The sequence below is a fragment of the Cheilinus undulatus genome, linkage group 11 (genome assembly GCF_018320785.1).
Source record: "Cheilinus undulatus linkage group 11, ASM1832078v1, whole genome shotgun sequence".
NCBI lineage: Eukaryota > Metazoa > Chordata > Actinopteri > Labriformes > Labridae > Cheilinus > Cheilinus undulatus.
The window spans coordinates 30662769-30680323 of NC_054875.1; the positions used below are offsets into that span (position 1 = coordinate 30662769).

Below are 17555 nucleotides of genomic sequence, written 5' to 3' on the forward strand. Positions count from 1 at the left end.
CTGCATAACTGCCAATGTTGCACAGCACAGCAGAACCAGCTCAGCAAATGTTAAAAACTTTGTGACTATGCATAACAAATTCATCATTTAGAAGCCAAAGACTCTTGACATCTAATAACCTCTCTTGAAATCACTTTTCAGACTGGATTAGGCTTTTGGATAACTGTTGTCACTGATCAAGCATGAAACACTATTGTAATGACTTTGAGTTTTGTAGAGGGAGCCTTTTTGTATAATTGTGCTTCCTGTTGTGTATCCGCAAAATGTTCTGTTTGTTTGTTTATCAGATGTTTTGTATGTAAAAAGTTGGTTTGCAAAGTAACTACAGCTGTAAGATAAATGGAGTCAACAATACATGAAAAAGGCACAAATTGAAAACATTGTAGAGAAACACAGCATCCTCCAAACCAAACTAATTACAGTACTTAAGTATGTGCATAAAGAAACATCCCACTGCTGTGTAACAATAAAAGCTGCATTTTTCACAGTCAGACAGCAATAAATAATTCTGATTAAAGACTATACAACGTATAAGGTGTACAAAAAGTGTTCTTAACTCAAGGTGTGAACATCCACTTCCTGTGTTTATAGCTTCCAGGTGAAATGTGTTAATCTGTTACGAAGAATTTCCCATCAAAAGTCACCCCTGTTTGTGTGTGTCTCTCCAGGGTTAGGTCAGGTCTTACAAATAGTAGCAGGCGACACGCCCGCTGTCCCAAAAAAACCCCGACTTTCTTTTGGTGCAACGTGCCGTTGAAACAAGAAAAAAAAAAAAGTTTAAGATTCCTTGAGCAGCATGGAACATCTGCTGTCTCGGACGACCTCTGGGGACCCCCACAGTGATGTGCAGATCCTCTCTCTAAGCGTTGACTGCGTCTTATTTTTCTTGCCCGGTGGGTCCACTTAATCACAGGATTTATTCTCCAGAGGAAAACAAGGGTACACTGCCCCTGATCGACATTGTTATTCCTAGACTTCATGCATAGAGCAGTGTTTAAATGCTTTTTTTTCCAGAGATATAGAGTTTCAAGAACAAGAGCAGATGTTTTCTAAATGCACTTCAAGCTCCCACACCTTTTTTAAAAGCCCTTTTTTAAGTAATTCCCAAAGAGGGCTCTTATCCCTCTCATTGAACCAAGAGAATAAAAGGTTTCAAGTCAATCTGCAACTTTAAAAGAGCTTGTCAAAAAACATCTGCTGCAACGCAGGATGCTGTGAGATGTCATACAGAAGAGAGGTGGGAGGTCTTTAAAAAGGGCCGTCTGTCAGCTGAAACAGTTAGTCTGCTTTTGAACTCACTCTGTGCAGAAGGAGCACGTCAGGCAATGCACTGAAGAACAGCGCCACATGACGAAGTGGCATTTTCACTTTACAGCAAATTCCTTTCCTTGGAGTGGAACTGAATAAATGACAAGGATCTCTTTGCTTCAATGTATGTGACAGAGGAGTCTGGTGTTTTCCATTGTCAAACACGTACCAGATGACCATCCTTGTGTCAACGCTGATTCAGAGCAAAGCTAAGGTAGGTGAGAACTTATTTACAATCACTGCAGAGAAAACAAATGCACCAAAGATGACCTGGGCATTGCAATGCTGGAAAAGATCTGTGCATGCTTTTGTTTGTCTGTAGATAAAGTTTTTCTCGCTTGATTGAGGAGATTGATGACCTACATACAGATATCATAGACGGCATGAAGAAAAACAATCATGTGACAGGTGACATTTGCATCATGTGCTCCTGCATTTGCCACATGCCAGTCACATTAATAGTTTTATTCAATTACATTAATTTCATTATGTTTCATCATCAATCATCCAGTAGGCCTCCAATGGCAGGCAGAGGCTGGCATGATAATCTCTTAGCTCACACGAGGCATCTTGTTTCACTTTGCAGCTCACTTCTGTTGCCATCTTTGCTGCTTCAAATCAAACATCGCTGGATTGTTACTTTTTTTTTATCTGATTTTATTGTTAAATCCATTAGGTCACATGATATTTTTCACTCTCCTTCAGGTCCTGGAAATAAATTTGCATGCATATTTTTGCCAAGCTCAGATTTATGAGGGATCACAAGACATGATCTTTAGAGGAAACAGAAAGAGTAAAACTTCACAAGTCAGTTTTAGATTAGGAACAGACAACAAATAATGGAGGGGGATACATGTTGTCTCTTGTGGTTTTTTAAGAATTGTCTTTTGTGTCTTAATATATCTCAGAAGTCAAGAAAGGAACATATAAATCATGATTTATTGTTAAAGTTCAGGCTTTCTCTGGCATCTTTCATGACTTTTGGAATAGCAGGGGTCAAGTGACTCAAAGGGATGATTATCATGGAAGGTCAGACAGGCCAGACATTTTCCCTGCAGTGTGAAAAACACATGCTTGTATCCCATCTTTTAATCTTCAGTGGAAGTCCATCTGGGGTCCATTTTACTGTAAGAGTTGCCAAAAGGTGTTTGGTAGCAGACATCATTCAAGTCAGAGCACAATGCTGTCCACAGCCATGCTTTTTTATGTTAAAGGGCACTATTTGACCACAACTGGAACTAATCTCACATCAGCTTAGGTTCCTTTGAGGTCAAGCATGGTTAAGCGACCGCTACTGGAAGAGACGCGCGCAGGGGGAAAAAAAAAAAAAGAAACCCTGATACTTGAGACAAGACGCAGAGCTGTCATAAATAACAAACATAACGTGCAGAGGTAAAGGAAAGTTGCTGTTATCTTTGCAAGCAAGCAAGTTTTCTTAACACTGACTTTATGTAAACATTGTGAGGAACATTATGTACTGAAAAGCTGGAAATACTCAAATACATATACTGTCAAAGTGGTTTTGGCTCAATGACGAGGAAATTCCACTCAAGTTTGCTTTGAACTTTGTTTTCCCTGTAAAATGATTTAAAAGAGAACTCTCATGATGACGACTGTGGAGGGGAAAGTGAATAAGAGAGCGACTGAAGTGCATTCATCTTGAAATGGTTAAGGTTTAAGATGCCATAGTTGCCACTAATGCGTCCGTGGTTGAGCTTGATGGCTTTTCTATTTTAGAATATTTGTCTGCTTGAGCTTTCCTGCTGAATAAAAGTCCGCTGTGTATCTCTGAGCTGAGGGATTTAAAGATAATACATGGTTGTATCAGTTGCAGGTAAAGTGTCTGTGTATGCTTATGTTCCTGAGCTTCCCTCTGACAATGGCTGAGGTCCCTGGTCCATGCAGACACTCCATCACAAGAGAGCACCTGCTGACAGTCAGACATCTGGTAGGTGTTGAAACATTTAAGACAGAAAGCTGTCTGGTTTAGGAAAAGATGCATCGGTCATGGGATGAAGTCTTCCTTTTGTTGCCTGTGCAGATGGATAACCAGTTAAGAAGCGGGTGCTCCATCACCTACACGTTCACAGAGCGGAGGAGTTTGGTAAGGTAACATTTCTTTTATGGGGTTGTTTCCTCCTAAAGCTTTTGATTAAAACTTTCCATTAACTGTACCACGTCTAGTTTATGACCCCATACTCTGACTTCCCGCAGAGCAAATGTTGCTTTGTTAAAGCTGCTTTACCATGGATCCTCGAGCTCCTTACCACCCACTTCAAATATAGCAGAGGTTCAGTCAATGACGGCTATGTTCAGTCCCTGAGAGCGCTCATCCTGAACATCTACTCTCAGAAATGTGTCCCTCAAATAAATGAGGAGGTGGAGGTGAGTCTGGGCTTCTAATCTGTGATTCTAAAGTTGGTTTTCTCAGGTACAAGGGGTCTTAAAAGTCTATAATGTGAAACAAAGAGAAGAAATATGTGATGAAAGGAACTGCCAAGGATGAAAAGATAAATCTGCAAAACAAGTATGGTATTCTCTCGGAATCTGCTGCAGGATAAGCCAGAGAGTTTTGAGATGCTGTACAGAGGGTCTCCGTCAGAGGCGCTGCAGAAGGCTTCAGAGGTGCTGTCAGCTTACTGGGAACTAGTGACGACCAGTGATGCACCAGTCGATTGGCGCTGCCAGCATGAATACACAGAAAGCTTTGGCTCAACGACAGAGCTGTTTACAGAGTCACCCACAGATAATTTTACCGGTGGGAATTTTATCTTCCGGAAACAGTTCTGATGAATTAAACAGATGTCTTGGCCCACTGAGATTACATATCACGTGTCCTTTTCTACAGAAAGTTACGGTAGCAGCTCAGAAAAAGCCACACACAGACGATCAGAGAAAGACCTGTACAAGCTTGGCTTCATCATCGCCTCCATCTGCGGAGGACTGCTGTTCATCCTCACTCTCTACTGTCTCATCACACAAAAGGTACCAGCACTTCTGTGTTGTTAATTCTCAATTCACATGTGCCCTTATAAAGTCTAGCCATGCATTCCAATCATATTGCAATAAAGACTGAGGCCTTGGCCGCTTGGCTGTGCTCTCTAGAGAACACCCTCTCTCTGAGGGACCAGCCCTCCCTTGCTGGTAAATACTGAGCATAACAAAAGAAGGTGGAGGCTTGTGAGAGTAAAAGTGCTGTTTTGCAACAGCAAATGCACAAATGTCAAAGAATATTCAAGCTCTTTCTTCTATTTGGGATTATTGGCACTGTTTGCCATTACTTCAGATGGGAAGAAGTATGTTTCACTTGGCAAGAGTTCATAACCCTGGGTATATGTTTTCTCTTATGTTAAAACCTTGAAATTTGAGATTTAAATGTCTTTTGCAACATGAATACAGCTGCATGTTTAATGCTGGTTTGCCATAAAAACACAAAAAAACACAGGGTTTATGTAGAAACTGTGGAACCTCGAAAAGCCAAACTTTGACATAACACCATCTGAAGTTTATTCCTGTTAAGTAAAATGCATTTTCTAGGAAGCTAAAATTCAAAAACGAGTAAATTGGATCTTGGCATTGGTTTAGCTGATTTCAGTCTTAATATAGATGGAGAAAGCTAACTGAACTTTAAATCCTTGGCACTTTTTGCAAAGGACTCAGATACGGACAGACGTGAGTATTGGAAGAGTCCAAATGTCTGAGACAGAGGTGGAAGAAGGTGCTCACTGCTTGTGTTTAGAGCTTACTTTGTCAAATTCAATTAGCTACTTCTAATCTTTTCTCTGCAGAAGGCCTATAAAGATGGCTGCACAGTCACAGCAAATTATCTTTATTTTAGTGCCAAATAATTGCACAAGCCCTGCTTGCTCTAATGTGCATGTGACGCATGATTTTTTGGTGTTGATTAACTGCCTCAAAGAACATGCAAACCGCTCAGGCAACACTGCAGTATCACTGAGTGACACATTGTGCTTAGTTCTTCAACAAGCGTGCTGAATGGCAGGATGATTTGGATCACACAGGAGGCAGAGGATGGATTTATGTTTGCACACCAGAAGAGGAGAAAGTTTACGTCAGTGCTTTTCTGCATATTATCACATTAAAGTGTCACACAAGTGGCTTGCTAATGGTAAACAAATGGATGTATTACGAGCAGCTGCATAGGGTTAACAGGCTTGTGGTTAGCGAGGATTTTGTTAATCAGAAGCTGTTTTTCTCAAGTAAAAGTTTCAGACTTCACACATCCTAGCAGAATCACAGCAACACCTACTAACAATCTGTTGACACTATTACAACAAACTGCAGCTGGTAAAGAAGAAAGTAAGGAAAAATTTGAAGCGTGTATTTTACTGTTTCTCTTAGTTTTGGTTATCTATGAAATAAAGACCCCTGTCAGCCTCTCAAGTAACAGCTAACCTTATCCCACTGTCATCTATAACAGATGTTAACAAGCTAATTCAGTCCGACATCTGACTGCAAATATTTAGCAACCACAAATATCATAAAGCCTTAAATTAAAAAAAAGATGCAACATTTCAAAAACAGAGGGGTCAAAAATGAGGATTGTGTGTTACAAGCATGAAAGTATGTATGACTGCATATCAGTTAGATAATGTTTATAAAGTATAAATGTTTATGACCATTCAATTATAAGCATTTATTCCCACTTCTACTTATAAAAACATGACTTGTTAATCATGTTATCTCCTTCTCAACATTAAATTTATGCATTTTTCAATCACATGGCCATCTGAATATCAAACATAATTTATCCCTTCATCTATAAATCAGTGACTTTTTAATTGTAAGTTGTCATCTCCTTACCGTGCAAAGCCGATGGATTGGCCAGATTCCTTGCCTGTCATCGGAGATACATCTTGCAAATCTTCAGTCCTAAACAATATTGAGAACAGACCAGACTGTCATTTGAGGAGAATGAGGCTGTAGCTACAGGTGTGTTGCACTACAAGTCAGTAAAAATGGCAACTGGAGTAGTGATACACTCGCCTGTCGCCACAGTATACTGGCATTTTATATCAGAACTGGCCATTTCTCTACTAAAAGAAGAGCAAGGAACCCCTCTGAAAGCTTTTCACGCAGAACATACAGTGCATTTACCAACATTTAATTTCCATTGATGAATTTCATATCAAGAGGGAGAAAAGCTGTTAAAAGTGTCCTTCCTGGTCTTAGCTGAGAGCCACTTGTATTACTATGCATGATGGGCACTTTTAACTGCTTTTCTTCTTCAGTATGTGAAATTCATCTATAGAACTAAAACATCAGTCCACTGTGTAGTGAAAAATCCTATGGGGTACTGTTTTAATGAAGTGTGCACTCGATTCAAAACAAGAAGTATGCTGGGAAGATGAGCGCACTGAGAAGCGCTGGTCTCCACTCTTTGGGGGGACATGATTTGAACTTGCAACTGATGACTAAGAATAGCTGCTATCCATCTGGGACACCACATACCTCAGAAAGGAAGTGCCGTATTTTGCTGGTACAACGTGTATCCGGTTTTACATTTGTTTGTTTTTTAACTTAATTCATAAACAAAGTCTGGCATTATACTCATGAAATAACAACACTGCTATTATTAAAGACAAAGCAATGTTTCATAAACAAAACAGAGAAAAAGGTCAGAGGCCCTTTTTAATAGTATTTACACAAATGGTGGCTCGTCTGAGACGTCACAACGGAAATGTGGGCTTAGCTTTCCACTCGTTTTTTCCTTTATCAAAAGTTTGTGGTCCGTTGTCGACTGGTTTGCACGTACTTTTTCACTTTGGATGACATTTAGACTGGATTTGGATAATGTTTAAAAAGCTGAATCCATTTTTCTGTCTGCATATGTGATGATATAAAAATACATAAATGAACAGGTTCATCCTCTTGCACAACAAGCACCCAAGGCCATTTGCAGTGTTTGCATCAGTGGACTTTCAGTACATTGAAAAAATGACATTAGGCCTATTTTGTTTCCATGAAAATGACTGTGTTTACATGAACTTGAGTATCCCGGTTTGTTTTGGGTTTTTTGAGTATCCCGGTTTCTGTTTGTGCATGTAAACGTCTTCAGAAACTTGGAAATTACAGTATCCTGTTTTTGAGAAACCCGGTTTTGCTACCTTGAAAACTCCAAAAGAAAACCTACTACTACCTGCGCAGGCACACTTTTGATTTAACTTCAGATACTTTGAAATACTGCAGCTGTGTGGGGAAGGAACACCTTGTCTGCTCTACCCAGAGAAAGTGACAGTTCGGCGGCTGTGTCTGCCACAGATCAGTTTGTGTACTGACAGCAGTTTGTGTTGAAACCCGCTTATGTTTAGATAAAACATGAACTGAGCAGGTTAATTTTTCAGCCATGAATGAAATGAGAGCTTAGATTACTGTGGAAAGAATGACAGCTCATGCCATGCAGTGGCTTGCACAGACTATTTCAAGGGCAGGGGTGAAAAAAAATGAGCACATACAGCGCATTCTTGCCACTGAAGAGGGCACTACGTTTCGCATGTTTTCGAGGGCACTTTAGCACGTGTTTTGGCTCCCAAGAGGGCACTTTAGCATGCATTTTGGCTCCCAAGAGGGCACTTTAGCATGCATTTTGGCTCCCAAGAGGGCACTTTAGCATGTGTTTTGGCTCCCAAGAGGGCACTTTAGCGTGCGCTTTTCAACAATTGCACACCACTAATGCCATGAGTTACCGGGAACTAGAGTTCTGTAAGCTGATGATGGAACGACGGCATCATCGCCATCACCTCCCTGTCCTGAAAACGATGGCTCTTCTGGTGTACTTTTCAAAGTTAAAGTGTAACCTTTCTCAAGGACCCGTTTTCACATGCTTTTATTTTGAAGTTGCTGACAGACAGTTATTTGGTGAAGTAATGAAGCCAACTTCAAGTTGCTTTGCTCTCTGCCAAACTTCCGTAGTGATGAATAGTAATAATTATAATCGCCCAATAGTTATAATAATTTAGAATATCAAGGAAAATTAAGGAAATTTAGATTTAAAATCTTATTCATTGCCATCCTCTTAGTCTCTTTTCTGCAGATGCTTTATTACACGTAAGCACACGTTCTTAATATAAACAATTGATTTTGCACATGTAAACACAGCATCACAGTTTAATATGATTAAAAAAAAAAAAAAAAAGGGATGTGTCTCATAACTGGGATATTCAAGTCCATACACAGTCAATGACTTTAAGCAAATTCAGTCATTACGTGTATTTTTCAGTTGGATTCCAGAAATACTTATAAAATATGGGTAAGAGAGAGGGGTCAACCTTTGAGGGTATGTCTCAGACCTTAATAGACCCCCTCCCTAAGTTGGTACAGGGAAGCTTCATTGTTGGCAAAGAGGGCACAGACAACAGATGGCTTTTACATAAAGTGCATTATTCTCCACCTGTGGAATGCCACTCTTACTGTTGCCTTTAGCAGTGCTTTTTCCTGCGTGTATCACTTTATTTCCTGTCTCGCCTGTTTTTTCTACAGTGCCCTGCAACTATACCCCTTTCATGGTTGAAGCACTAAAACCCCCCTCTAACTTTAATTAACATCACCTGCCTTCTCTGTGAGCTTGTGTGCCTAATAGAGGATGAAAGGACTTCTAATGCTGTGTTAGGAAGTGAATAATATGAGGAATTATACGCTACTTGGGGCGACTACATCTCTGAATAGATATAAACCCGTTAAACCCATTAGAGTCAGCATCCTTGGGTTGGTGGCTGTATTTCTTTACAACAAGAATAAGCAAACATAATACTCTTGCCATATTAAACCTTTTTTTATTCAAAAAATAAATAATATCTATGAGCTGAATGAGCTGTGTAATTACAGTCTGCAGGGGGTGAGTTTCAAGTTGTGTTTAAGTTGGATTTAGTGTGCCGTGCAAACACACATGGGCAAACCATTTCTCTGCTTTGATGTAATGTATATGTTGCTACAACTTGAGGCCTGTGAGCCAGTTCACGGCTATAACTTAGTCATAAATTGTAGGCTATCTCAGACACATGCAAGCCCTGTCCACCTGCACATTTTTGGGGTGATATGGCAGCCTTGATATTAAAAAAATATTCAGCTGGAATCAAGCCTATAACTGCATGAAGGTTCAAACCTGAGCCAAACACACGGCTCCATTTAGTGCCAAACAAACAGTCTCTTTGAAAAGACCTCAAATTCCCATCACTGCAGCTCTGTTCTCCCTGCAGAGGCTAATTTTGGCTGGGTTCCTCTCGTAACTGACCTGTGACCCACCTCTATAGCCACCCACTAGCTGGGAACAAGGAGGTAGCTTTGCTTTGTCTACAGGAAACGCCAATAATGTAAACATCACACTGCAAGGACTTTAAAGTTGTATCAAAAGTGTAGCTGCTTCATTTTAGAAAAATGCTGCATTTTTTAAAACAACACAAATAAAGGCATTTGCTTCTGCTTCCCCGTCAATCATGTGTTGACATCATGTGAGTGAGAAAAGACTGAAAATACAGACTTTGTTATGTATCAGTCTCCCCACATAACACTGTACACCACCTGCTTTCTATCCTGCCAGCTGTCAGACACCACAGATTATTGTCTGCAAATGGTAAATGTACTTCAGCACTGCAGAGAAAGAGGTGTGAGTTTGTGTTACTTTGCCAACAACCCTGTAGTTCTCACAACATGTGGCCTGTGGGTTTTATTTCATAAACTCTTTTCTTTCCAAAACAGAAAGCCCACAACCTACACAGATCAATATCATACACAAACTCAAGGTAAGAACACACTGACAGATAATTAAACCCAATAAGCCTCTATGTGTTGATTGAACTAATGCATACCTTTGTCATCTGGAGTAAAGCAGAGACCTCCAGGACCTAGAGATGGAGCTACAATAATGTGAGTATTGCTCAGCCCTACATTATAAGGTTGAAGACTGTTAAACAGCAAGAGCTGGAACTTATTAAACAAACACCTGTGTCTGCCTCAATGTAAAGTACGACAGCAGAGCACATACATCTTTACATTTTATGTGTTCTTCTCTCTCCACAGGCAGTAAAGAGCACATCGCTGCAGCAGCAGATGGAGCACATGTGAAGCTGTACATTTTACCCATCATGAACAAGTTTCCATAGCAGTACCGTGTGTGCAACGTATCATGCTCACCTATTTAATCAGCAGCTTGGCTTTGACTGGAAGCAGAGATGGACCCTATTTTGAAAACCATGCTATGTATATAATGTTTATGCGTTATCTACTGCAGATATCTTTTCAAGTCCACTAAAAAAAAAGTTTTATTTTTACACTAGTCAAGTATGTTGGGTAATGTTTCTCCATTTGCTACCACTTAACCAAATGTTTATAATGTTTGCAAAACACTATGTTATTTATTAGTTTGACTTTATTCCATCACTGTACTGATAATAAAAATGCATTAATACTGAATTCAAAACAAGATGCTGTCCAGCAAGCAGTGCATTGATACACAAATTCTATAAAGTGACATCTGGAGAACAGACGAAGGCCTTATTAAAGAATTTAAGCTACGGTTGAATTTTACTCTGCACTTTAATGAGAGCCAAAATGCTTTATCATCATCTAAAGTGTTTTCCACTGCTTTGGAAAACTGTTTAGTTCCATCGTTATCAGCCTGCATCACTCATTCATGTACATTCTTCTACCAGTATTAAGAAGCAATGACTAAAGGTTTGTATATTCAGTTTTATTGCAACACAGTATGAATAGTTCAGCTTGCACCCTGGAGTATATTCTGTTGTTGGTCACACACACTGAGCTGCTGTTATTGGCCGAGCACAATAATAAGACGGATAGGCTCACAGCAGTTGCTGCTGCAGCCTCGCAAGAAACGTCTCCACTGGGCAGGATCAGATAAGATAAGATAGATGTTGATGTTCAAAGGGAAATTTATCTTGGACGCATCCAGTTTCTGCTGTTCATAAAACATAAAATCACATGGCAAACAGGAAAATACCGGGGGGGGGCTGTGATGACTTTCACTCATGTTCACTCAGTGACAGTCCAGCCCTGTTTTATAATCCAAAATTGCATAATGTCTAAGTCAGACAACATTTCCCTACACTTTGATGAGGAGTGTTTCATTAAATCCTGTCAAAAGATTCCCACATGTGATGGTGTGCATGTTTACTGGCCACTGTTTTGCTTTTTTTAAGAGTCTGTGTAGGAAGCAGGGGAGGGAAGGGAAAAAAACACAGCCCTACCTCACAGCCCGTTCAGAACAATGTGCAGCCTGCAATTTAACTTGATCTATAACAACCTTAATTTCACAGGCTACTGCTTATCAGAGTGCAAACCACTGTGGCGCTGGCAGTAATCCACTCTTCGGCCCAAAACATGACTCCATTACAAAACAAGGAAAGTATTCCTCTAATTTGATTTAGTGCCTCTCTGCTAAAGATTAAAGGCAGCTGTGAAAGATGAAAAGGCAAGTTGTCTTCAACAATAAATATGTGGGAACTGCCTAAGACCAGTCAGAACTGTCAGGAGAGCAGCCGCCCCTTTTCACACTGCCGACCTCTTTTTCCTTCAAAATTTGAGGAAACAGAAGTTGTTATTGTTGCAATGATTGTATTTTGGTCAGAATTCAGGAGGATAACTATGGAGATATTTTGATGTAATATTGGATAACAGTGATTGATTCTTAGAGGGAAAAAGAAACTTAAATTACAAAAGTTTACACAATTTATAGCTTTCTTGCTCAGTGGATCCAATTTGAATTGGGGTACTTTTTATTGCTAAATTGCTGTTTATCAAAGATGAGTTGTTTCTAATGAACACACAATGGATATGGGCTCAGAAATTACAAGCCAAAACAATTATTTATAAGCACACAGACAAGATACTGATAAGATCAAATAATTTTAGGATAGTTACAGATCTAACACATGATCATCCTTTAAGGTTCATATCAGATATAGACTAAAAACTACTGATCACAGTATTCTATATGTAAGAGAAGCAAAAGTCCCTTATTAATAATGCATAACTGATAATACGTTCTAGTGAGACTCATTGCTGCCCAAGCTGCTGTTCTATCACCTCGTGCCACATGGTGGAGGCAAAGATCCAAACTGAATCTCACACCAATGATTCGCAGTTTATACAGGTTGGATTATGACTGACATCACACAAGGATAACTTCAGGAACTGGTCATCTAACAAGTTTAGTTATGTGGCCTATCAGTCTGTGATCCACACAACATCTGGATGCGGGATTATGTCTCTGTGGTATCTTCCGTTGATTAACACTAGAGCTATTTAATCAGTTGAAATAGTAAAAACGTGCTCACAGCATCTAAAAACCCTTGTCTTAACAAAAATGTTTTGATGGAGTGGACTGTCATCAGATTGCTTCAAATGGACCTGAAGCACTAAGGATGATGGGAGATGTATTACACATCCCAGAGGGCAGGAATTGCTACACATCAATGAATGCAACACGCCGCAAACAGTAGGCAGCTTCCGCAGGAATGTCTTTGGCACTGATCTTGTTGCCATCCAAGCGCAGCATTCTCAGCCTGGAGAAGGTTCTCATGTCGATGGTACTACAGAAACTGCTCAGCGAGAACTCTGAAAGACAACAAGAGGAGGGAAATATGAAGGGAGGTAAACTCCTCCTGGGACTTATTAAGGATGTAAAAAAGTTACAGTTCATTATTTTGTTTTTGTATAACAGCTACTCAAAAAGCCACTGATATGACTTAAAAGTATTCTTCCTGTTTTTGATTAAAGTCTCAAGTTTTGCTCTTGTTTTACAGTGCAGTGTTTTATTTGTTTATATTGGTCATATAAAGTTTGTATTGAGTTTGAATGAGATTTTATATAGAGAATTATTTAAGGAAAACTTCAAAGACTAATTCACACTGATGTAGCAGACATCTAGTGGTTGAAACTGTGCTCGCTGCATGCTCAGTCTCCAGTCTTAACCTGATGTGTAGTGTTACATCACTGCAGGGTGTAGTAAAAAGGGCAACACATCCAACTGTAAGAGCACATAGGAAATGTTGATTTTTGGAGAGTAGGATAAGCAAATGTTATTTGAAGCTGGAGTATGTTGATATTCCAAATACTGTTAAGCAGTGCTGTGTAAATAGGGCAGCCATAAACAATAAAGGCTGCGTAGCTGCATGTCTGATTTTCATGTCAGTTTTTTAATCACAAAACCAAAATGGCCTGCATGCAATCAAAGGGAGATGACTTAAAAATAAAGGACACATATTTCTTCCTTTTACAAGGATTTTTACAATTTTCCGCCCATATTTTCTGCCAAACTGTATGTCATGTTAAATGGATTATAACAATCGAATCTAAGAAAAAAATGACCTAAAAGGGACTAAGTGGCAGTATCTAATGCATTAGATAAATTGGTAATGATGGCTAGAGGCTGCATGTAAAAATGGCATTTTAATTGGAAAAAAAAACCTTCCAGTTTCACATGAAAAAGCAGTATTATTACATTTCCTAAAACAACTACAGATTTCATTAACATCACTTCTATATTCCTCGAAATCATTTAAATGTTCAGAATCATCACTACAAGTTAAAAATCTTGAATAACAGAGAAGTGTTCATACCTTTGATTTTATTGGCATGTAAATAAAGGTTCTCCAGGTTCCTACTGACAGCAGGGATTTTCTCCAGTTTATTGAAAGAGAGATCAAGCTCAATCAGTGTGCTGACGTTAAAGACATTGGAGGGAAGTCCTTTCTCCGTCAGCTTGTTATGAGCCAACCGGACAAAGTGCAGTTTGGGATACATGGTGAGAAATCCTTCTGGAACACTCTCTATGTTGTTATAGTCCAAGTAGAGCTGTTGAACTCTGTCAGGGAGGTTTTCAGGGACTTTCTTCAGCTTGTTCTTCCTTATATCCAGCAAAGACAGAGACTTCAGCCCCTTGAACAAACCTCCAATGTCCTCTAAGGCATTTGCTTGGAGCTGTAATGTGGTGAGGTTTGCCATTCCCTCGAATGAGTTGGAGTTGATTTTAGAGATCTTGTTATGACCAAGCCGCAGAGCTGTAATAGACTTAGGCAAGTTTGGAGGCACTCGTGTGAGCTCATTGTGATCCAAGTAAAGCTGGTCCAGGTTCTTGAGCTTGCTGAACACATTTTTGCCGATCTTGTCCGAGCTGAGCTTATTGTGAAACAGAACAACCCACACCAGATTAGTGGCATTATCAAACACTCCATCCTGGATGCTTGTGATCTGGTTACGCTGAAGGTAGGCGTACTTGATATGTGAGGGGACGTATGGCACATGCTGGAGGTTGCGGCCGTGACAGTACATTGCCGTGGGGTAGGTAGACGGGCAGTCACACTCCAGGGGGCAGTCCACATCCTCGGCCTGCCAGCCAGCATGACGCCGCCGCCCTCTCAGCTGGGACAGCCACTTAAACTGGCTGTACTGCTGGCTGACACCCAACTCCACTAGTCCCATAATGAGGAGGAGAACCACTGTCCGCATTATCACTGACAAGAACCAGAAAGAGAAAAAAGTTAATAAAATTCAAGGTCAAACTTAGCATATGACCTTATTTACAAATCTCCAAAACACTCTTATTTGAAATTTGATGGCTGACTCTTATTTTTCTAAAGACAAATCTCCTTGCTGCATTTTTACAATGTACAGTAGACACTGTATACCCACCGGTTGGTAGACCAGAGTTGACGCCTCCTCCCTTGCTCACCTCTTCTGTGTCTCCCTCGGACTGGAGGAATATTTAGTTGGTATGAAGTAAATACTCCTTCCCAACCCAGCTGCAGCCCCCGCCACCCAGCCTCATTAGAGCACATACATCTTTCCATTTGCTTGCGGAACCTACAATATAGCACATCACCTCCAGCCATGACAATATCAATCCCATCTGTGGAACGGTGTGGCCATCTGCTTTTTAACAACCTTGTTTTCCCTCACTGTGTCATGCCTTATCATTAGCACAGCCACTGGAAGCCTAGCTAGCTTTATTATCCTGCTGTAGACATTGTGAAGAGGGTGGGGGGTCATGGTATAGAAAATTTAACGAACTGTACTAGACGCTATAATTGGTGGTGTACTTCCCATAAAAAAAAAAAACAGCTTTGTTAAAGTTAAAAATGTAACTATGAGATTGCGGCATGCTCTGCTACATTATGTTCCAACATGTACCAAGCATGACAAACCCTGTTATTTGTCTGCAATCATCATTCTTAAGCATTTTTTGTCTTTCTCTGTTGCTGCCTGCCTATGTACCCATGTTTGTAAATTACAGTGTTCAACCAGTGGGAGAAAGTTAACATGTTTGTGCAGGCGCCTGCAGGCAAAAGCGCATCCTTCGTTTAGAGAGGGCCTCTCCATTCATTGGCTCCACAGGAGAAGGAAAATTGTAGGCAGACTGTTGAGATTTTTTCATTTTCCAAATCTGCTTCCTGGCCTCTCTCAGGAAATGAAGGCCAATGTGATGATTTGAAAATGGATGTTGTTCAGAAGGTAATAGACCCTAATCAGCAAACAATCAAATGTAAGAAGAGAGGGGGCCTGAGGATAAACATGTGGGACTCATTTGCACCAAAGAGGTGGTAGATTATCAGTCAAAAGGGGAAGAAAATACTCCTGATAACAATTACATCAAATGAGTAACAGTGAGTATTTTTTCCCTCTAGTGTGATGTTACATCATTATAGTGTAGAGCCGTGGCTATCATTGTGTTACAACTGGGCTGTGAAGACAAAGTCGTAAGACTCTAGGTCAAAAAAGACCTTTATTTGGATAAATGATCATACAGTTACAATTAAAGCAGCTTCAGATCTCCTCAACTAGTAAATACAATCTTTATCTATCAAGACTGCTTTATCCCTAAACGTGTCTAAAATGTCAGAATTAAAACAAGATGAAAAAGTTGAATATTTCATCCTGTAATTGAAAGCTCATGTCAAACAAAAACAATTTGTGAGCCAAAAAGGTAAAGTTGAAATGCTGTTATTCATCACAAATGGATTTAACTACACACCAATTACAGTAGATTATAATAAAAACATCTTAATATGAAACATATTTTTGTTTTACTTTGAGCTTTCGGATTCTTTGAAAATGACAGATCACATAATGTTGGTTTTAAAGTGAGTGGGTGTATCAAATCAAGAGGAATTTGTGGTTTGTATGTGTCAATAGCTCATTGACTAAGTCAGAAAAAAAAAAAACATAAACATACCACTGGACAATTCCACTACAGTTATTTTGGACGAGGATTGGCCTGTTTAACCATGGCATCATGGTTTAATACATTTTGGATACACTTCTGAATGGTCTGCTATTAAGATTGTAAGACAATTTCCCCCTAAAGTATCTGCCAAGATTTTTCATGATGCATGCCAATGTTTTCAACAATTCTAAGGTGCATGACTTAGCTTTCAGCTAGGGTTGGTTGTAGATGTCAATGCATTGCCATGTTTTACTTACTGACCAATGAGAGAGGGGGTTTGTTTAGGAAATCAGGGGGAGAGAGTGGGGAATGACATATGGGTAAGAAGCCACAGGTTGGATGAACAAAAAAAAACAATTTTTTTTTTTTTTTGCAAATGTGGTGTGTGTAAACGTGCCACTAATCATATTCTTCCTATGTCAGAGACAGCTCAAGTGAAGAAATTAATGTGACTCTATGCTGATGAAAGAAAAGCTAACTGGCAAAAAACACAAACATTAGCAGGGAGAATCAAGATTTTTAATCCAGAACATAAGGCAGACAGTGTAATAGTAATGTGCAACAATTCCACTCTTTAAGTCTTTAAGCATCACAGTTTACAACCACACATTTTTTCAAACTAAAAACAATACTAGAACAAGCACTAATTAAATTACTGCTTTGGGAAAAATCAAAGCCACAGAAGCATGCAGATGGTAGTAAGTGGCTTCATTTCCTCAATCAAATGTAATTATCTCCAATCTCATACACATCACAAGCATGAATATTGCTCAACATGGTAAGTTGGAAAGTAGTTACACTACTACAGTGTGTAAAGAAACCACTGTTCTGTGGTACAGAGTATCCCCTGTGGCATCACATTAGCATGAAAACCAAATAGTGTGGTTTTTGGCAAGGGTCACTCTTCACACAGATAGAAATTATGCTGAAAAGGTTCTTATATTTCTCCTGAGGCAAAAAAGCTTTCAAAAAAGTTTTTGAACTGGAAAAACATTAAAATACAATGACAGCAGACAGAGAGCAAATAAGAACTATCAGTCATCTGACA

General features: G+C 39.6%; 2 protein-coding genes across 3 annotated transcripts; one reads left to right on the forward strand and one right to left on the reverse strand.

The window, feature by feature from the left end:
• Positions 1-1298: 1298 nt before the first annotated feature.
• On the forward strand, positions 1299-12644 carry csf1b (colony stimulating factor 1b (macrophage)). 2 transcript variants are annotated; one of them, XM_041800463.1, is made up of 9 exons: positions 1299-1522; positions 3137-3256; positions 3350-3412; positions 3523-3693; positions 3865-4066; positions 4157-4293; positions 10024-10067; positions 10157-10191; positions 10345-12644. In XM_041800463.1, exons 1-8 carry the CDS (start codon positions 1481-1483, stop codon positions 10188-10190), a joined length of 813 nt encoding a protein of 270 aa, XP_041656397.1. In that variant the 5' UTR covers positions 1299-1480; the 3' UTR covers position 10191; positions 10345-12644. The 2 variants fall into 2 exon arrangements, with proteins under 2 accessions (XP_041656397.1, XP_041656395.1); XM_041800461.1 differs by having other exon boundaries at positions 10154-10191; positions 10345-12643.
• Positions 12645-12721: 77 nt separating this feature from the next.
• On the reverse strand, positions 12722-14799 carry fmodb (fibromodulin b). Its single transcript, XM_041800464.1, has 2 exons — positions 13905-14799; positions 12722-12900 (listed from the first exon to the last, which is right to left on the reverse strand). The coding sequence occupies exons 1-2, from the start codon at positions 14791-14793 to the stop codon at positions 12749-12751; spliced, it is 1041 nt and encodes a 346-aa protein (XP_041656398.1). The 5' UTR covers positions 14794-14799; the 3' UTR covers positions 12722-12748.
• Between the last annotated feature and the right edge of the window lie 2756 nt (positions 14800-17555).

Bases quoted from the DNA above. Each gene is read 5' to 3' on its own strand.
- csf1b (XM_041800461.1), top strand. From the start codon at position 1,481: ATGACCATCCTTGTGTCAACGCTGATTCAGAGCAAAGCTAAG. The intron at 1,523-3,136 runs GTAGGTGAGAAC...TGGTTGTATCAG, and splicing joins TGATTCAGAGCAAAGCTAAG to TTGCAGGTAAAGTGTCTGTG. The intron at 3,257-3,349 runs GTAGGTGTTGAA...TTGCCTGTGCAG, and splicing joins TGCTGACAGTCAGACATCTG to ATGGATAACCAGTTAAGAAG.
- fmodb (XM_041800464.1), bottom strand. From the start codon at position 14,793: ATGCGGACAGTGGTTCTCCTCCTCATTATGGGACTAGTGGAGTTGGGT. The intron at 12,901-13,904 runs GTATGAACACTT...GTTGTCTTTCAG, and splicing joins ACATGCCAATAAAATCAAAG to AGTTCTCGCTGAGCAGTTTC.